Source organism: Onychomys torridus, chromosome 17, assembly GCF_903995425.1.
Source record: "Onychomys torridus chromosome 17, mOncTor1.1, whole genome shotgun sequence".
In the NCBI taxonomy this organism is placed as follows: domain Eukaryota; kingdom Metazoa; phylum Chordata; class Mammalia; order Rodentia; family Cricetidae; genus Onychomys; species Onychomys torridus.
The window spans coordinates 15,582,009-15,603,472 of NC_050459.1; the positions used below are offsets into that span (position 1 = coordinate 15,582,009).

At 44.5% G+C, this 21,464-nt stretch overlaps 2 protein-coding genes across 3 annotated transcripts in view; one reads left to right on the forward strand and one right to left on the reverse strand.

The window, feature by feature from the left end:
- The window catches only part of Mcph1 (microcephalin 1), a 213,694-nt gene that overhangs the window by 92,864 nt on the left and 99,366 nt on the right, over positions 1-21,464 (forward strand). For both annotated transcript variants that reach the window (XM_036166490.1, XM_036166491.1), the window contains one exon: positions 5,251-5,328. In XM_036166490.1, the coding sequence (XP_036022383.1) occupies positions 5,251-5,328 (78 nt within the window). The remainder of the gene's footprint in view (positions 1-5,250; positions 5,329-21,464) is intronic.
- The window catches only part of Angpt2 (angiopoietin 2), a 50,324-nt gene continuing 36,272 nt past the window's right edge, over positions 7,413-21,464 (reverse strand). The window contains exons 5-9 of the mRNA XM_036166492.1: positions 21,052-21,182; positions 15,586-15,687; positions 14,401-14,567; positions 10,679-10,809; positions 7,413-8,361 (exon numbers count right to left, since the gene is read on the reverse strand). Coding sequence (XP_036022385.1) covers positions 8,201-8,361; positions 10,679-10,809; positions 14,401-14,567; positions 15,586-15,687; positions 21,052-21,182 — 692 coding nt within the window. The 3' untranslated portion in view covers positions 7,413-8,200. The remainder of the gene's footprint in view (positions 8,362-10,678; positions 10,810-14,400; positions 14,568-15,585; positions 15,688-21,051; positions 21,183-21,464) is intronic.

Consider the following 21,464-nt stretch of genomic DNA (forward strand, 5'->3'; position numbering starts at 1 on the left):
CATTACCTTGAAGCAGCCAAAATGAACTATGTGGTCTAAATTCTAACTTTTATTGTTTGAGAAAAATCACCCTAATCATTGACACTAAGTCTCTGTGATATCTGGTAGGGAGGTTTTTATAATTTGAAATTTATGATGTTTAGCAAATGACAGTTTTGGTTTTTGTTTTGTTGTTTTGTTCTTGTTCTTATTTTTATTTTGTTGTTTGTTTGTTTGTCTGTCTGTTTGGCTTTTCAAGACAGGGTTTCTCTGTGTAGCCCTGGCTATCTTGGATCTCACTCTGTAGACTATGCTGACCTTGAACTCACAGAGATCCACCTGCCTCTGCCTCCCCAGTGCTGGGATTAAAGGGGTGTGCCCCCACAGCCTGGCAGCAAATAACAGTTTAACAGATTACTTCCATTGTCTTTGAAAATACTAAACATGTTTCTGTCCCTTAAACCAAAATTGATGGGGAGGGTAGGTAGGTAGATGGTGGCAGAAACTACCATCCCATCACTGTTTCGATTGAAGTGGACAGAAGACCGTGTATATGACAGTCCCTAGTCTGTCTGCTGACTCAGTGGGCATGAAGCAGGCGTTGACTAGTATAAAGTTAATCAGGTTCCCACAGATTAAATCTGTGACTCAAGTGTCCATCAGACTTGATTTAATAAATTAGCTGTTGTTTTATGCGGCCTGCAAAGAGCCCTCTCTTGCTCCTTTCTTGCTAGGACCCTAAAAGAACACATATTGCCAATGGCTGTTGAATTTTGTTTTGTTCTGAGACAGGGTCCCAGGCTGGCCTTCTGCTTCCTATGACCTTTACTTCTCTCTGATCATGCTTCTTCCACCTCCTGAGCACATAGGTTCCTGTTACCACACCTATTCATGTCATACTAGGGACTGAACCTAGGACTTCCCTGCATGTTAGGCCAGCACTCAGTCACCTCAGGCTCCATCCTCAACCCATAAGGTAGAATTTTTAACAGAATACTGGAGCTCTGTTCTCTCTCTAAATAGGCTCCAACATAGAGGCCAGGGAGGCTGGTCATCTGGAACTCTGGAATAGACTCCATTTTTTTTGGGGGGGGGGGGGAGTTTCGAGACAGGGTTTCTCTGTGTAGCTTTGCACCTTTCCTGGATCTCACTTTGTAGACCAGGCTGGCCTCCAACTCACAGAGATCCACCTGCCTCTGCCTCTCAAGTGCTGGGATTAAAGGTATACACCACCACCGCCCAGCTAAATTTTTCTTTTCTGTTTAATTTTTTTTATTTTTTTTATTTTTATTTTTTTTTTTTGAGCTGAGGATTGAACCCAGGGCGCTCTACCACTGAGCTACATCCCCAACCCTAGACTCCATTTTTATAGTACAGTTACAGTAAATTTGTTCAGCATGATCTACAGCTAAGTTGAATCAACTTCATGTTGTATTTCATGTCAGCACTTAATCATTACCAATGGGAACCATTAGCTTTCTCAAGCCCAACCAAAAAAGTCTCTCATACAGATTGGTTTTTGCTGTAGTCCAAGGCACCTACCATTACTATTATTTTCTTCTTTAAAAACACTTTTTAAGAAGTTGAAAATTAAACAAAGGAAGCTTTGCTTAGGGTCTCTGCTTAGGAAATACTTTGTGAATAATGAATGTTTTCCTTGAGATATTTAAGCTGTTAAGAAAATACTATAAATTTTTTAAGCCCAGTCCCCAGGATCTGCAGGTGTCTTCTGATCATGGTGTTCACACATTCCTGTGTGGGTCTGTACACATACATATATACATACAAGCACCATTTGGACACCATGGCTGCTGAGCTGTTTAATGTACTAGGATTCATGGAGTTTCTGGAAACTTCCTGATTTTCCTGAGTTGATGACTAATGTTTGGAATGCTAGTGTCCTTCCCTGAGTTCCTGAAGACGTGTGCTGACTGTAATTCTCTGAGATGCATCTGCATGTCAGAGAGCCTTTCAGTCCCAGGGTCTTGGCGATGCCACTCGTGGGTCCCTTGGTTATTCTGCCCTTCTCAGAACTCAGGCTCCCAGGCAAACATTCTGTTGCTGCTTCCCCACTGCCATTACACCAAGGTCACCACCACCCCTTCCCATCTACTTTGCCATGCTGTGGCTGCTCTGCAATGGGGGTAAAGCTATGGCCAACAAGATGCTGGAGCCCAGCATCTCCTGTGGGTGGAAAGGTGACAAGGGCCAAACCTCAGTTTTTCTGTTTTGTTTTCCTGGGTAAGTGTCCCCAGAACTTGTGCCCAGCCCCCTAGCTGAGGGTGCTGTTCCTATGTGACATGTGAGCAGCAGCAGGAGATTTCTTCCAAGCTTTGGTGCCCTTAGAAAAGCCAGGACTTTACTCTGTTCTTGATTCAGGAAAGGAGCTAAGCAAGACGTTGACCTGTTCTCTACCGCCAGTTCCCTTGTGCCCACATTCCCCAGCTTTTGGGACTCTGCAAAATGATTTAAATATTCCTGTCACCTCTTTCTCCAGACACTTCAGAGTTTCTGCCCCCTTATTCGGCCACTGTTATTTCCCAGAGTTCAGTTGCACTGTCTTCTCTGCACTCTCTCCCTCCTCCAGTCCCTGGTGGAACTAAACGCATGCTTACTTTATTATACCAGTCATAGTTCAGCTGCATTTTCTTCACAACATAGAGCAGTCATCTTCACTTGCTTTTAATAACAACACCACTCTCTGGCTTCCCCACTGCAACCAAACTGCCTCACATGGCCCACGAGAATTATTAAAATATGTGTAACAGGAAGAGACTTGGAGAGCATGGAGTGATGTCTCAGTGGCTAAGAGCACAGTCTGTTGTTCCAGAGGAGTGGGGTTCGATTCCCAGCACCCACATGACAGCTCACTACCATCCATAACTGTAGTCTCATGGGATCCAATGGCCTCCTCAGGTATGCAAATATACAGGCAGACAAAACACCCATATGGATAGAGAAGTAGGTAGGTAGGTAAGTAGATAGGTATGTAAGTAGGTAGGTAGGTAAGTAGGTAGATAGATAAATAAATCTTTAAAAAGAAAAAGAGACTTGGTACACAGAGTAGTATAGAGTGAACTACATAGCCCTCCATGGTGAAACGTCATCTAAGTATATCTAAGTATAAAACAAGAAGATGGTTCCTCCGTTAAGTTCATCAACGAAGTTTGTACTTTATGAGTGATGATCAGATGTCAACACTGTCGTTTCTGTTAGCTAATGTGTCTGATATCTAATGTGCTAGTGTTGATTGCAGGATGTTGAGCTTTCATTGAGGTAGATCCTAGAGATAAGTTCCCCTACCAAGATTTATATATACATAAGATTTGATCCCTTGCACACAACCCCACTCCTTGTTGTATTTAGTTTTTCAGTTATTTTTATCTTACTCATTGTTTCCTGGGAAATATCTGGAGTTGGATAAGATGATTTCTCAAGCCTACCTGGAGTCCTAAAAAACAGATTTTAACCTATTTTGAATATTATACTAAGCCAAAGAAAGTGACTTGCCTATAGGAAGGGATAAAGCACAACTTTTTTCCAGTATTTCTGACTCTGTGATTTTAGTGCAATCAAATCAGTGTTTTCTGAAACATGCAATATTTATTCTTAAAGAAATTAAACTTATCTATTTGCTTAGCAAAATCATACTGTAACTGCCTTACAGTTTTGTTTTCTTAACATTTAGGAAGGAATAAAGTCAGAGAACATGAATTTTCTCCAACAAGTTGTTTAGGTTCAGTTGACGTTTTAATGTGGGTTGAATTTGAACTTGAGTGCCACACACATTTCTACAGCTGACTGCTGGCCTCTCACTGGTGAACCACATTTCCCACCACAGGATTCTACCATTGCCACATGTTGACATGAACCTGATGTTGAAACTGCTTTTTATCTCCTGGGCTGATTATATGAGGTCATGGAGTCCCACAGTATTGATAGTGTATCTCTGAAGGATAGATAGCCCAGGACAGCTGATAGCAGTAAGGGGAGCACAGTGTAATGGGAATGTTTTTAACCCACAGTTATTGAACTTATTAAGATCTTTCTCCTCTCTTCTCTTCCCTCCCCTCCCCTTATCTTCCTTCCCTCTAGTGTCACTTGGGCAATAAAAGTAGAGAAAACAAAAAAGCAAATTAAATGACAAAATGTCTGTGACCACAGGGATCTAATTGAAAATGTGGTATTTTCCTGGGTCAGGGTTCCTATGAACACAACTTGCTATTCCCCATCCTTAATGGAGACATGCTTTCCCATGTCCCCTCCACTCTTACCGTCTCAAGGTCACTGCCTCATAGCTGTCTTGTAGGCATGCTTTCTGACTCTCAGGTCCTGTGGTTTTTGGTTTTTGCCATGTGCTAGGCCATCCCCCACAATCCTCCCCACCACCTTTCCAAAGCACCACCTCACCCAGCCCAGCCCCATGCCACACATGCTTCTCATCAGAAACACATACACACACAGCTTCTGCAGCTTGAAATCAGGCTCTTGTGCTTGTACAGCATGACTTCCCCAACTGAGTCGTCTCTCCCAGCCTTCACTTCACTTCTTTTTTAATTCATAAAATCATGGGATGTTTATGGAAGATTCTAAAGGACAATGAATTAAAAATTTATATTTCTAACACACAGCATTTCATATAAAATAAGGAGAGTGTTTAAACATTGATTTCCCTCGGATAGTGTATTAGTATTGTCAACTTAACAGGATATGAAATCACCGAGGAGACCACCTGTCAGGCACTCATGTGAGGATTGTCCTATTGAGATGTTTGTCTGTACCTGTGTGAGATGTTCTTCATTGGCCTCACTGAGGTGACCAAACCCATCCTAACCTCGGGCAGAATTGTGCCCTAGGCTTGAGTCCCATATTGCATAAAAAGGAGAAGCAAGCTGAGATGAGGCATTCAGCGTTCACCTCCTACTGCCCCCTGAATTTGGAGGCAGTGTAGCCACTGCTTCAAGCCACTGCTCTGATTGAACTGTGCCTTTGAACTGGGAGCCTTTGTAACATTTCTGCTTTGTCTTATCTCAGCAGCAGAAGCCACTCAGCTGGCTACTGGCCTCTATTTCCGACCATGGCGAGCTGTGGTTTCTAATAACGTGTTTGTTAATGACCGTAGCATGGAGCTTCCCGAAGCGCCTGCTGTTTGGGTGGCTGGCTTCAGGCCTGCACAGCTCGTCTTTCTAGGCTTTTGGGGGACTTTGACCTGCCACCCAGCAGTCCCATCAACCCATGGCTGACGTTGTCTGTGTGTTGTGTCCCTCTTAGGTGCTGTTTTCTTTAGAGTGGGGTCACTGGATCTCTGAGGAGCCTTTTGAACTCTCCGAATCTTTCCCTGCAGCTCCGGTAAGTTGGCACTGTCCAGTGATGGTAAATGTGATGTGATCTTAGGCAAAATGCTACAAGCATGAATTTGATGTCTTCAGTCAAGAGTGGTCTTGCTCAGACTAAAAGGATACCACCCTAAAAATGAATGCTTCCTATTCATTTATTTTTGTAAAGTGCAATGAAAAATGTTACCTTGAGAAGTTTCGCTTAAGCCAGGCAGTCCAGCATTCAGGAAACTGAACTGGGTGGATTGCTGCAGGTTTGATGCTAACCTGGGCTATAAGGTGAGACCTCTTCTCAAATAATAATAATAATGATAATAATAATAATTTAATTATGAAAGCCTGTAGCGCTGTAGGAAACAGAAATTTTGAAAAGAAAACTCTTAAAAACTAATTCTAATACAGATATAATTGATAGGTATAAAAATCATGGCCTGCCAACATTGTGATGTGGTCTTTATATTTTGATGCTTATCCTAAATTCCACCTTTATGGACCCTTAGGTATTTTAAATATTTGCTAATTAAAGTCTGACTTCCCAGATAATTAAGGTTTGACCGGAAACAGGGTTATACAGAAGTTCTTTGCATTTCCAAACATATTGTCTGGCTTGGGACTGTTTATTGTTTGAAAAGATGAGTCTCTGACAGGCAGTGGCTGTTCTAGCTGTCCCTGGGTCTCTTACGTAGTAGCTGTCCAAGTGACCCTGTGCCGGGGACCCAGCAGGAAGCTGAACTCTGCCCCCTAATCGCTCAGTCATCTAGCTCATTGCATTGTTTTGTTTTCATTTTTAAGATTACTGTTTTGATTTCCTTTCAACTTTGTAAATGTTTTCTTAAGAACAGAAAAAAGAATCTTTCCCAGTAAGTTTGTTTGTTTAAAATACTGTGTAAGGCGCTGAAGTATAAAGTGGGAACCAGGATTCCTCCCATTCTTGGACCTAGGAGAGTGTATGTGGTTGAGCAGCACAGGAGGTTTGCCTTTGAAACCCATCTCCTGCCTCTCTGAGGGGCGGGTGGGAAGAGGAGTGCTGTTTCCCGGGTGATTGCTCCCCCGCCCAGCTCCAGTCATTGTGGCCATGCAAGACACTTACTGCTTTTTGAAGCTGTGGGATGTGTTTTGGTGTCAGAGGTTTTAACTGGATACAGAGCCATGTTGGCCCCATCGATGTTCCCTAAACATAGTTAACAGAAACAGCTCTCAGGAAGCAGGGTCCGAGTTGTTTGAACTCTGGAGTTGGTTGATAGAAAATGAAGCATGGCAGAAGAGAAGGGTGCTTTGGCCGCCTGAGTCTGCGGGTTGACCAGAGCACAGAGCAGTGTGTAAGGGTTTCTAACGCGAAGGCATGTAAAGGAAAACGGGTTAGAGCAGTGGTTCTCAACCTGTGGGTCACAACCACTTGGGAGTTAGCATATCATATCCTGCATATCAGTCATATTTCCATCACAGTTCATAACCATAGCAAAATTACAGCTATGAAGTAACAACAAAATAATTTAGGTTGGGGTTCATCACAAGATGAGGAACTGTATTAAAGGGCTGCAGCATTAGGAAGGTTGAGAATCACGAGGTTAGAGAAATCAAAGAACAAAACAAGATAAAGCCAACATTAGACACAGAGAAGGGCAGATAGAGGTAAGGAAGGCTGCGTGAGATTGCATCTAACTGCTTGGTGCGGCCGCTCATTGATGCAGAGGGCAATCTGCAAGCTTCCAGGATGTTAGAAGAGCAGGAGTTGAGGTTTCACAGTTCCAAGCATAAACTTGTGTTCTGAAACTTTTCCTAGAAGCATCTGGTTATACTATGAGCAGGACATTTTGGTTTTCCATCCTAAAACACTTGTTCAGTTTGCTAGTGAAGATAAAAATGGTACTAAGGCAAAATATTTTTCTATAAATTAATTCAGAGAATTATGGCTTTGTAGAGGTTGTAAGTGGGATGGTTTTCCTCAACCACAAATCAAGTTTTAGTTTCATTTTCTAAAATATGTCTTTCTAAACTAGGGAGCAGATCTTTGGAATAGAATACTAACTCAATGGCGAAGCCCCTTCATCGTGAAACAGCTTTTTCTTCATTAACCTTCCTTTTCATGAGGCACAGGGGTTTTTGTATGTGACCAAAGAACAAAATTGTAAACGTTATCCTAAAAATTAAACATAATCACCTCAACTAATAAGTTATGTTTAATTACTAAAAATACCTTCATATTTAACAGCCAGGCAGAAAACAAAATAGTAGAGTCTCCACACACACCAACGTGGCAGCACCCGCTTGGTGGTAATTCCAGAGATGTAGGTGTTTTCATCATATAGTAAATAGTATCCAGCCGTTAAAGACTAAGCCGTCGAGACAGGTAAATGTGTTGTTTTCAAATGAAAATGTAAAGCACCTAAGAGGAAAGCAATGCACTGTCCTTCTCCAGATCTTAACCTGTAACCAGCACTTAGAATCCCCGAGTGCTCGCTGCTGTGTGAGAGGTTACAGTCTTGTTGTCATGACCGCTGTGCTGCACATTCCTACCATCTATGGACCGCGCTTAGATGTCGGTGGTTCAAGGTCGTCTTCTCTAAGTGTTCTGTTTTCCAGTTATTGACTGATGAGCCCTCACGTAACGTCCTTCCTTGTGGCTGAGTCTGCATGCTGTCCCTCTGATTCTCAGCCTCAGCGTCACCTCCCTCAGGTGCTTCTCCGGACCAGGTGCCTTTGGGTTTCCCCGGGTTGGTTATTGGTGCAGGCTTAAGTGATGTGCTTCAGTCTGGCACACAGAGGTTCTCCCCACCCCCAGGAGCACCTCCTGACAGGGAGAGGGGCTGCTGTGCATTGGTGTCCCTCAGTGCTTTGGGTTAATCTTTGGACACAGTACGCTCTTGTAGTAGTAGAGGAGGCATTTAGAAATCTGCTGGCCGAATCATCATGGTGGTAGCCTTGAGCGAGTAGCCAGACCCCTTCCAGTAGTACCACTTGATACCATTGAACTTATTTGTATTCTGCTTTTGTGGGTAGTACTGTCCATTCAGATTGGAAGGACCACATGCATCAAACCACCAGCCTGTGAAAGGGAAGCAGAGGAATTAGGAGTGGGTGGCAGCACCTGTGTCAACACAGGGAGGGGGCTCAGGTGTGCTCATCAGTTCCCAGCTTCAGAGAAGGTGCACACACACACTCATGGTGTGGGGGAAGCCACAATGATTTGTTATTCCCCGGACACACACTTCACTCCTGTGCGGTCACAGTTCTTACACACTTTCCAGCTCCTTTTGCACAGAATCCTTGCAACAAGGAGAACTGTTGGTCAGTGTGGAAAGCCTGTCATCTGTGGCTACGTTGTGGGTGAAGCCGTGATGACACTGGAGGTGTGTGTGTGTAGGAGTCTCACAGAGGGCAGGCCACATGACTCTCACTCTCCCCCATCTAACTGTTTTGGTGGGAATAGATGCCAATGCCTAGTGTCCCATGGATATAGAAGAAAAGAAACTTAGAGTCCATAAGGTGGAGGTGCTAAGGGAGAGCAAGGACCTCCCTCATGGTAGCTCTGGAGCCCACAATTAGGAGCATGGCGGGTGGTGGGTTTGCCATAGGAAGCAGTAACATGGATGAAGTAAAATCTGAATTCCTCTCTAAACCTCATGTGGGAAAGACACCGATTATATGAGATTATATGATAGTATTCTTGTTTGTTTTAAATACAGAAAACAATAACAAGAGTTGATAGTAAGGATGTGGATGAGATACCAATTCAGAGGGCTGCCTCAGGGCAAGTAGGACACAGTAGGGCAGCTTCTCTTAAAAAATTTTTTTTTCTATGGAGTGCATCTGTCTCCCTAGACACCGCTGGCTAGAGACACTCCTAGCTGGTGATTCTGATAAATGGAGGTGTATAAGAAGATCCTGTGTTGTGCAAAACCCTTGGAACGTGGAGAAATGTCAGTAACAGGTCTGTCTGAACCTTCAGGCACCATCCATGCCACTGCTCCTGAAGACATCTCACTCCCCACTAGGCCAGCTTCCCCATGGGCCTGCCCATGGCTTGGAAAGTGGCCTCTTTGAGCCCAGACCTCACCATTGTCCTTCCCTGTCTGCTTGGCTCCTCCCCCGTCTCTCCCAACTCCATTCTCAGCCCTAAATCTTGAACTAGGTAAATAAATCAACTGTGTCCTTGGTTGTGAAGCAGATCTCCAGCTCTCTGGAGTAGCAGCAGCACACGGGTGGTCTGAAAACAGCCAGCCTCTCCGGAGAGGTCTCAGTGTGGGAATGGCAGGCAGGACTTGGGATTAGGTGTGTTGCAGCCCCCAAACCCACCCCCGCTGTCTGTTGATTTTAAAGAGGATTGTTACAGTGACATGGGAGAGTCTAACCCCCTTTACAAAATCGGTTCAATTGCTTTCTTTCCTTTGAATAATTACAACTGATGGGGACAATGCATGCCAGTTGGCCCACTCTGTCCTCCCTGCAATTCCAGGATCTGCTGTTCCTAATTGTTCCATGAAACTTCAAGTGTGAATGTCTTTCCAGTTTTGGAGTACGTGTAGTACAAGCTTCAATCTTTTACTTGTCTTAGCAATTTATATTTTTATTTTTTAAGTAAATTTTATGTATTTATGATGGGATCATGCCACAGCACAGGTGTGGAGCAGAGAACAGCTTGGGAGACTCAGTTCTCCCCTTCCACCATGAGGGACCCAGGGATCAAACTCAGGTTGTCGGGGTTGACAGCCAGCAGCACCTTTACCCGCTGAGCCATCTCCCAGGCCTGAGCAAGATTTCTTACCAAACCCGAACTCACAGATTCAGCTAGACCGACAGGCAAGCAAGCCCCAGCACTGGGATTGCAGGAGCACACCACATACTCTGCTTTGTACAGGGATCCTGAGACCTGAGCGCCAGTCTTCATGTTTATGTATCAGGTACCTTACCCACGGAGCAGTCTCCCCAGCCCACTTTAAGTTTTAATCATTTGCTGTGCATAAGAATCATTACAAGAAAGAGACAGTTGAAAAGTCCTCAACTGGATGTTAAATTAAACAGAAATGAAGGTAGAGCTAAATCATTCCCCTTTCATCTGGTCAATGAGCACAACCTCTAGAGAGCTTGTTGGATATCACATATCTGCTTTAATTTACCCAGGCTCACTTCTGAGAGTCCTGAGAGCACACTGTTGGCCTAGTGACAATCCCAGCTCCATGTCATGTTCTCACTTCACACTTGGGCCAAAAGGAGGGGAAACAAGTGTACTGATACCCTGCTAGCATGTCTTTTCATGAAAGTAAGGCCACTGTCCCCATGCCAGCCTGAGCTCCACACTGCCAGTCTCCCAGGCTGTGTATGCAGTTGCTCCTTGCCAACACAAATAGGAAGAGTCACCCTACCTCCCGTGAGCATCTGGGAACACTTGCAGATGCATTTGTCGTTGTCCGAATCCTTTGTGCTAAAATCACTTCCTGGTTGGCTGATGCTGCTTATTTTGCCTGCGGTGCCTGTAAGTCCTGTAAGGTGAATCCTGGAACGTGCAAAGGAAAAAATAAAAAGCGGTAACTGGCGGGGATCATTGATTCACTGGAGTGGAAAATTTCTCATGGTGAAGAATTCCATTCTACAGAATGTGCTCAGGCCAGCTAGTGCACTCCAGTGCCTACTCAGTACAAAATATTTTGCACTGTTATAAACAGGAACCAACTTATCATCAAACCCTCCGACAGAGAGGGATGTTTTCGTGACAACTTGAATGCATATTGCCTGTACCAGCTCCAGCAGGGACGGGTGGGGCTTTGTAGTTCTTCATCCTCCTGCCACCAGATAACTAGAAGGGGACTGCAGCACAGAGGGGTGTCCCCACACAGAACCACCCTCCCTGTGGAACGGATTCTGGAATGACTGCAGCATGCCCTCTCTGTTCTGAACGGTGGGAGTCAGGATGGAGAGGCTAGGAGATAGGAGTGGGGTATTGAGTTTGGGGTAGAAATACGCAGTGCTATATTGGAAGTAAATCCCTGCAGCTGCTTTGCCTTGATTCTGAACACTGGAGTCATTATCCTGTCCCACCTTAGGAAGGGAGTAAATGTCAGTGCTCAGACACTCAGTCAAGGCCCACACTGTTAGACCATTGCAAAGTGTGGCTGGCAGCAGACAGCTGTGCCAACAAGGGGAATCTAAGAGAAAGGACAAGCGCAACCATTTTGTTTGTTTACTGTTTTGTTTTTGAGACAGGGTTCTACACTATAGCTCAAGCTGGCCTGGAACTCACTATACAGCCCAAATTGACCTTGAACTTGTGGCAGTCCACCTCCCTCAGCCTCCCAAGTGCTGGACTTACAGACATGTACAGTATGCCCAGTTAGAACATAAAAGTCTGTAAATTATTACATCACTGTCACAAAGTGCCTGTGGGCAGAGGGTGCCAGACAGGCCAGAGCTGGCTTTCACATGATAAAGTGGCTGTAAGGACGTCATGTTGGTGTCTTAGCATGCCAGTGCCCAGTTCTGGGAGGCTAGAATGCTGAATCCCCATGATATGATGAGATCTAGACTTAGGAGGGCCAAGACACCTTAGGGAAATCCCTGCAGTGGTGACGGGGAGGTGTCCTGTGAGCCCCAACATGTGTTCTTTGTAAAACCTTCTGCCTTTGCCAACCAGCACGTTGGGATTCAGTTGTCAGGATCTCATGTCAGGACTGGCAGAGAGAAGGGACCATGTCCCAGGGTTCAGCCACCGGTATGCCCAGTGAGTGCTCACGGCAGTCCCTGGACACAGATGCAGTGTGTGGGGCACTCGCTCTTCTGTGTTTGGGAATCTGAAATACATTTCTTTCTGGTCCTTCTCCTTAAGCCTAGGCAGGCCGGATATATGCTACCCCCAAGCCCCTCCCCGCCCCTGCAACAACATCCCCCCCCCCAGGCTCGTCTTCCTTTTCAGTGTCTTGTCTTCTTTGAAAGGTCAATGCTTGGGGGACTCATTAAGTGTCCCCCCAAAGGCAAGTAATATAAGAGAGAAAGCTATTTTTATTAGCCTGTATTTGAAAGGTTGTGCAATTTTAGATCCTTTGGAGGCCTACCAGATAAAAGTACAATCTTTCATATCTGTTATTAAGAACATCCATGAGCTGGCCATGACAGTGCCCATGCCTATAACTCTAGCATTTGAGAGGTAGAGGCAGGAGAATTGGGGGTTTGAGGTCATCTTTGGCTACATAGAAAGTTTAAGACCAGCTTGGGCTACATGAGACCCTATCTTAGGAATCCAGAGAGAGAGAGTGTGTGTGTGTGTTGGGGGGCAGGCAGACCGACTAACTGTCCAGTTGCTGCGTACTTCTTTCTTACGCACTTTTCAATTTTCTGCTTTTTCTCATTGGCAAGAAACAGTCAGGTCTCTAGCATCAATCACTCAGTTGTATCACATTCTACTTACCATACTATCACCCTGCTAATTACTATAGCAAGTTTTTTATGGAGTATTTGCTTTACATTTCCAAATAAATTGAGCCTCAAAAACCATTGGGTTTTCTTTTCAAACAGCATATTCAAAATATGTTTGCATTTCCAAAGGAACTTCGACTTAAGATATTTTTATGTCAGTGTGGAAGGGTGCTGACCCATTTAGTAAAATCTCCTTATATAAACAGGCTAATTCTTCATTTCTGTGTTTCTTTCTTCTTTAAAAAAAATTAATTCCTCTATTGTAGATTCCTAACTGCTGACAGTTAAGAAAATATTTAGCTTGGAGATAGCACAATGAGGACCACGCAGAATCCAGTGACTTTTGGGCTCTGGAGTCAGGGGGGACCTTCTCGGGGCTGGGACAATGCCTCTCCTCCCATTCACCCTCCCCTCCAGAGAAGCCCGGTCTATGCGGGCACTTCACTGAGTGCCTCCCCAGCTGTTTCAAAGTCACATCAGGCCTTGTCTGTTTTGAAAACAGTTTTTGAATCCTCACCTACTGTCTGTAAAAACTCAGGCTGTTCTGGGCAGCACATAGCTCTCAGGTCAAGCCCCAGACTCTGAGCCAGCTTCCCTGTGCTGTCCACTGTGACCTCCGTAGGACACCAGCCAAGTATGTTGTAGTCAATCTTCCTCTTCACAGGGCTTGGGCCCCACTGCAATGGAGGTGGCACTGTGGGCCATGGCTTTGTTTGTGGAGCGCCTCTTGTGCGTCACTTGTTCTCTGTGGCTTCAGTAGTTTACTGTGTGCTCTGTGGACACAGGCACCAGGTGCCCACATTCTTTGGATACCTGTGCTCAGCTGTACTCAGACCCGTTTCTTTGGTGCTTCCATCCCACCCTTCCTGCCTGACACCCCTGTGGAAATTGGATTTGAGAGCACACTGTACACACTGACTCCAGAACCTCATGCATGTCTCTGATCATCCACACAGAAAGCCAAGTCCTTGCCGTTCTCCTCCTAACTGTGCTTTACAACCAAAGAATGTGTTGTCAGGGTTGCCCATGCTCATGGAACAAGTGTGGTCACTGTCATCATATGGGTGGGGATGAGCCAAAAGCTAAGGGGGCACTGTGACTCAAGTGTGCTTTGTGTTTCTTAATTTGGAATTGAACACAACGAACTGTTCAAACTCCCAAAAAATGAGCTAACTTAACACCTTTGGAAAGAAAACAGTAGTAGATCTCCAGGTGTCTGTCTGCTGTTACACACAATATGTATCAAAGGGATATCTCATGTTCACTAATTCTACGAGGGCTCCGAATTGCACGCTGTCTGCCACGCCACATCTCCTCTTAGAGGACACACCGGAAAGCAGCAGATGCAAAACTGCTCTCACGGTTTCCTGTACGTTGTTTGACCACTGTTAGATACCTACCCTCTCTTTATCTGTCAGTCTATCAATCATCTGTGTACTTACCTTGCAGTCCTAGGGACTGAATTAGGTGTCTTGCCCGTGCTAGACAAGTGCTACACTATTGAGTTATATCACCAGCAAAAGCTAAAATTTTAAAACTAGAGATGCTGGCGGTGCCTATAAGAAACAGCAGTTCAACATGGAGCAGCTCTGGATCTTGTTAAGATGAACGTGGCTCTTAGTCTCTGGAGTAACTACCCGGAAAGGTCCTTCAATGTTCTCAGTGACAGCCTACTTACCTATAATTGAATTCTTCGCTGGAGAGGTAAAAGTGCTCATAGAGTGAGTGTGCCTCATTGCCTTCCCAGTCCTTCAGCTGTATCTTAAGCACATAGCGATGCCGATTGGTCAGCTGTGAGACAAACTCATTCCCCAGCCAGTACTCTCCCAGAGGGCTCCCGAACCCCTACAATCAAGAGCAGTTCACTTAGTTACTGGTTCTTCCTTGTGTTTGGAATCCATCAGCTTATGCAGTCAGCAGATGGTACTCCCTAGTAAAAATGTAAGGTCATAGACACAGGAAAGATTTTTTTTTTTTTAAATAATTTTGAAAAAGAGAGACAGAGAAGCAGAGAGAGAGAATGGGGTGAATGTGTAGCACAGTGTGCTTATGGAATTCACCAACACCTTGGGTTTCTCATTCACCACTGCATATGCAAAGCTAGTTGGACCACAAGGTTCTGGGGTGTCACTTGTCTGTCTTTCTTTGTGTCACAGGATCACAGACAAGAGTCACCATGTCCAGCTCTCTCCAAGTTCCAGGGATTCAAACTCGGGTCACCACACTTGGACAGCAAGCATTTTATTCGTGGGTCATGACCCCACCTCAGGAAATATTTTAGAAAGTCTAAACATTTAAGGCTGGAGAGATGGCTCAGTGGTTAAGAGCACTAGCTGCTCTTCCAGAGGACCTGCCTTTAATGCCCAGCACCCACATGGGAGCTCACACCTGTAACTCCAGTTCCAGGGTTTCTGACACCCTCACTTAGATATACATGTAGGCAAAACACCAAAGAACATAAAAATAAATTTTAAAAAAGTCAAGTTTAAGGAACTGAGCTGTTCTCTGAAGAAAATTACTGTTAGAATATTTAAAGCCACTGGCATGGCTATGAGCAGAGATGTAATTGTAATAGCTAAACCCACCTAGGTACCATGAGACATAACTATAATAGTGACATTTATGCCATTGGAGCTTTACAACAGAGCAGCTTGCCCAGGCTGCTCTGTATTGTATTTAAATTTCTTAGATTGCAACATTTTTTCGAGAGAGACAGAAATGCTGAGCACAAAGAACTTAATTATAAATAACTTCAGAAGCCATTGGTCAGTTCTGAATTTGTATTTAAAGTCCTGTACGTGTTGGGAAATTTGTTTTCCCACAGGAAGGCATTTCTTCAAGGTGGTTTAGCACACTTCCTTACCTCTTTATACTCTTTCCATGTTCTCTGGAAGTCAACGGAACCATCTTCCCGGTGTTGCATGACTGTCCACCCACCTCCAGTCATGTCCATATCACAGTAGGCCTGCAGGGAAAGCACGTGGTCATTGCATGCTAGATACTGGTGACCCAGGCCTTTGTAGTAACAATGTGTAAAAGGGGGCTTTGTGATAACTTGTGGGGTGAATTGTTGTTAGATTTTTAGAGTGTACTGGAAGCATTTTACATGATGGTGACTGACAAGCAGTAGAATCACATGACACCCTAGTAAAAACTGTACTTCCTGATCATCGTGTACTCTGGGTAAAGAGTCCCACCCCATAGTTGTTTTGAATGGTTCCTTGTGATCGGGAGACTGACAGATTCTCAAATCCCACATCTTTAACATGTAGAAAACAGCAGACTGTCTTCACAGTATTGACTACCTTCACCGCCAGCTGCATCCACTCTGTAGAGTTAGCGCTTTGTTACCATGAGGTACCAAACTCTCGTCATGTTTTCATGCTTTGGAGCTGTTGGGCTCCTATTGCGTGCAGTAAAAGTCAGTTTATTGGTGCATTCCTGCCCATGAAGGCCTCAGGGTTCTGGAGTGCCAGTACCATGTGATCCAGCTTGGCTAGGCAGCTCTGACCCCGGCCGGGGTCTGAGTTTAGGCTTCTGCACACGTCCCTTGCTGCCTGTGGCATTTTCCCCAGTATTTTATTTCTGCTTTTAAACTGCCTCAGTGATCTTAAAAATTTTGTCCAGAACACAAAATTCTTTGGATTTACATGCTTAATTTCAACTCAGCTGGAGTTTTATTGTATAATTAAAAACCCTTGAAAATAAGATTATATAAATACTTTTCAATTATAAGATTATAGTCATCCCCCAGAAAAAAGTTTTCTAGAAAATAAGATAATTTCCCTACAGTACACATGGTAGGAATACTAAGGTTCACAACAAGTTATGAATATTCTTTTGTTGAGTGCCATAGTCTTTGGATACTAAGGAAGACCATTTTGGCAGAGTTAGCCTAAATGTAGCTGCTCTGTATTTGTGAGTTAGGATCCTAGGGATGAGAGCTAAAAGAGTCATGAGACCCTCTCATCCTCTTTCTTCATATTACCTACAAGAAACCGAACCTCAAGGAAGCCATGTGGTCCGCCATGTTGTTCACCTTGGTTGCTCATGGACCTTGAGACCGTTCAGAGGCTGCTTTGTTTAGACATCTCTCCAGCACTCTTCTACCTCTTCATGAAGATCCTGGGCTCATGCCCCCTTCCCCACTGACTGGTGTTTTAAAAGGCACGTGGGGTGAAACAAAATTATATTTACTTATAAGATTATTTCCTCAGTAAAATTATACAAATATGTAAATGGATTTGCTGAAGGAGCCCCTGGTTGTTGCCATGTACTGATGCCGCTTTTGTTCATTAACTACTATTGTTTGACTCCCTTGTGTACAATTCGTCAGATATTTCACACGAATCGCTTGCTGTCTCACCACCACTATGAACTCTTGAAACGGTTGATTTAACACTGATTCATGTGGTCAGTCACTCAGCTCGTAGTGGTGAATAGGATTTCACACGGCCTCCTTAATTCCTGTGTCCTATCTTTTCCGTGACATCATGCTGCCCAAAGCAGAGAAACTTGAGCCTTTTGTCAATAGACAAGAAGCCCTTTCTCCAGATCCACACTGAAGTTGGTTCATGAGGAGTCCTTCGTCTGTTTGCCTGTAATCGCCCAGCTGAGCAGTGCTGTACCACTCTATCAGTATGTCTCTTACAACTCCACTTAGCACACTGAACAGGCCCCACTAGGCTAAGCACCCAGTGCTTGTGCACAGAAGTTAACTCCCCAGCCTCCTAAGTGGGGTGTTGGTAGATGGGAAGAAATGTTTGTGGTGAGCCCACCCTTGTTCTAATAATATCTGATTCCTTGGTATCGAAATGATTACGATGGAGGGAGTTGCTTGATGATATTTAAGGCACGCTTTTTCCTGTTTAGAGGACCAGTTTGCCTTGTGGGAGTCAGAAGCAAGGCCCCCAACTTCGAGGGTCACCACTAGCACATAAATAAATTACATGAACCATGTTTTCCTTGTCTTTGATTCCATTAGTGACCATGACAAAATTACTAGAACATTCTCTTAATACTTTGTCCAGATTTTTAAGAAATGAAGAACAAAGCATTTGTGGAAAACAGAGAATCACGGTTCACTGGGTTGTGAATTTGCAAAAAACGAGATAGTATTCTAGTAGAGAGAGTATCCACATAGCCGAGAGATGCTCAGGGAAATTAATGGCAAGGATCAGAGCAAGATCTGAAAGGCAGCAGCGGCACTTGGTCCAGGGCATGCCTGCTTCCGTCACAGCAAACCTGGAGGCACTTAGTGCTTTGATTGGCATACCTGGGCCTGGCACGGGGACCCAAGGCCTGAAGCTTTTCAGCAAGTAATGCTTGAGTTAAGTGCTGTGCTCCAGCTTCAGGCCTTGGTGAAGGGAATAAATAGCAGACGTCCATAAGCATGAGGAGTCGTAGCCTGAGACATCTGGGGAAGGAAATGATTGTGCTCCTAACTAGCAAAGTGGATGCTTATGCCTCTCACGGATGCCCTTTCGCAATGTGTATATCTTACATAAGTGAAAACTTAATATAAATGTGACCTTTACTAACCTCTTAAACTAGTTAAACTAATCAAATGTAAAGTTGGTGTGAGCATTATTTCCTATGAATTTGATGATCTTGCCTGCTGTGACCTCTTGTGCAGGCTCTGTTTGTTACCTTTTTCCAGGGCCATATCTGGTACTCTGCTTTGACTGTCACACCATGCAAGGTGGGGTGACAGGTCAGTAACACAAGATCACATTGACATTTATAGAACACCAAGTCTGGAAGGAAGTTTAGAGGTAACAATGCAATGCCGCCCAGTTATTTCAATTTTTAAATCAATCAATCTCTCTCTCTCTCTCTCTCTCTCTCTCTCTCTCTCTCTCTCTCTCTCTCTCTCTGTGTGTGTGTGTGTGTGTGTGTGTGTGTGTGTGTGTGTGTGTGTATCTGTCTGTCTGTCTGTAACAAGGGGAAGCATGCAAGTGGAAGTCAGAGGACAACTTTTGAGTTGATTGTCTCCTTGCATCTTGTGACCCAGAACCACAGTCAGGTCATCAGTCTTGCATGGCAGTCACTTTACCCTCTAAGCTATCACACCACCCACAGACCAGGTATCTTAGAAAAGAAATTGAGGTTGTGAAAATTTCCTGTCCCCTGCTGTGTAAATGGATTTAGTTTTACTGAGAACATCAAAAAGGAATATAAGTCTGTCTCTAAGCATCTTTATGGCTATCAAACTGTGAGGGTAGCGAGGTGTTTGGCAGGAAATGGCACTAACCCAGAAAAGCCTCCCTCGAGCGGTGTAACTGTAACAGTGTAGTTCTGAGAGTGTCCTCCATGTGCTCATAGCCTCTGTCCATTCTGGGTGCTCCTGCCCCCCTTACTACCAGGCCAAGAACATTCAGGCATCTGGTGACAGATACCTGCTGTGGATATCACTCTGTATAAATAAAATGCTGATTGGCCAGTAGTCAGGCAGGAAGTATAGGTGGGACAAGCAGAGAAGAGAATTCTGGGAAGTGGAAGGCAGGAAAGAGAGACACTGCCAGCTGCCGCCATGAAAAGCAACATGTAAAGACACCAGTAAGCCACAATCCATGTGGCAAAGTATAGATTAATAGAAATGGGTTAATTTAAGATAGAAAAAGTAGATAACAAGAAGCCTGCCACGGCCATACAGTTTGTAAACAATGTAAGTTTCTCTGTGTTTACTTGGTTGGGTCTGAGCGTCTATGGGCCTGGCGGGTGAGAGAGATTTGTCATGACTGGGCCAGGCAGGAAAACTCTAACTACAGATACCAGAATGCAAAGAACTGTCTTGCAAGCTGCATAGCAAAGATGGGGAGACCCTCAGCCTGGAGTTCCTGGTTTTCCATCTGCAGCAAGCTGTACAGTTTGTCTCCTCCTCCCAGTGCTCTGCTTCTAGGCCACCAGGGACATTAACTGATTTTCAAGGTTGGTTTAAAGCAGCATGAGTGAATTAGAGAGATTTCTTTGGAAAGTATTCTCCTAAATAGCACAGTATTTACTTTTTTAATTCATAATCAAAGTGTATGTTACTGTTTCATATTCCTCATCTTTAAACACTTAAATGCTTGTATTTTTCTCTGATAGCATGTTAAATTCTGAAGATAATACTGAGTTCAAAAAGACACTACTTCCAGGAGCCTCTGAAATTTCTATTTTGACACAGCATCCCATGCACTTCTGGGAGTCATGTTGGCTCAGGGCATAGCTGCTCTTACTTTTAGATGCAGCCATATCTGTCAACATGGAGCATATCTAGCTTGCCAGCATTCACACAGCCGTTCACACTGATTCTTGTGCAATGTCATTCTACCTCTTCAGACTTCTAGAGAAGCGACAGGAAGTGATTTTCTGAAATACAGTCTCCCAGGACTTCTGCAGGGTGCCTCCGTAAGCCAGGCTGCTTGTGGATGGCCTGCTCTACCTGTGTGTTACCTGCCCTGCTGGACACTGTCTGAACGCCCCCATTTGAGAGGAAAAAGAATTGCACCCTTGGGCAGTATGCTCAGGTCTTCTGGGCTGCATTGAATGGGGTCATAGTCTTCCGCAATGAACTGTGGAGCCCTGAGCTTCCTGGGGACCCTGCGAGCAACTCCATATGGCAACAGTGGTCCCCAGGGTGAAGCTGGCAGCGCCCTGGCGTGAAGCAGGACTGATGGTAAAGGTGCTGCTGATGTGTGCTCTGCTCAGCCCACATGCAGTCTAAAAAACAAAAATAGCCAGGAGTGTCAAAACAATCTTTCAGAGCACTAAAAGTGTTTCTATGTTTTGGAATTGTGTCTAGAGAAAGTCTCAGTTATCAAGCTAGTATTGAACTTCTGGGCTCAAGGAATCCTCCTGCCTCAGAAGAAAGTAACGGACTTTATTAAACTCTAGCTGCTAAGTGCACATCTTTCTACAGTTTATATGACAAGGAGTGTGTGTACAAATTAGTCCCTTCTGAACAGTTGTCTTAGGTGTGTTCTCAGTGAGCGCCCTCTAAAATGGAATGCAACTATTACTCGGGGAAGTGTTTAAAAGACAAATTCTGGTTAGTCCAACATTAGTTTGGAGAAGATATATTCATTAAAATTGATGAGATGATGCCAGCACCTGGTGGGGAGGGGGAGTCAGGCACCTGAGTATGCACATCATTTCAGCAGGACATGCTTATGGAAGGAGGTAGAGCTGCAGACCATCTGCTCAGCATCCGCGCTCTGTACTCAGCAACAGCAGAGCCCTAAGTGTGTGCCTAGGAAGGGCACGAGGCATGGATGCTCAGCGGTTCCTTGGCCTTTGCAGTGATGCAGGGGAGCCCCCACAGCTTCCATAGGGCAGCCTTCCTTACCTTGATCTCCTCTGTGGAGTTAGGAAAGGTTAGCGTGTAGATGCCACTGGTGGTGATTCCTGACTTGAAGACTTCGGCACAGTCTCTGAAGGTGGTTTGCTCTTCTTTAGGGGCAACAACAGAGCCCTTGGCTGTGTTTAAAAAACAGCGGAGCAATTAAATGGGGTTTGTGAATGGAGAGAAGCCTGTTATGCAAGACCTAGTCATTTGTTCTCAAATAAGCAAAGCAGACTGTGCTTGCCCCGGAGTTACTCCTGAAGCATGTTTTACTGTCATTTTGGAAAATTAGCACAAATAGCTTAACTATATTTACTTATTTCTGTGTGTATACACATATATGTGCACACACATGTACCATGGTGTGGGTATAGCAATCAGAGGACAATCTTCAGGAGTCAGTTCTTCTTCCACCA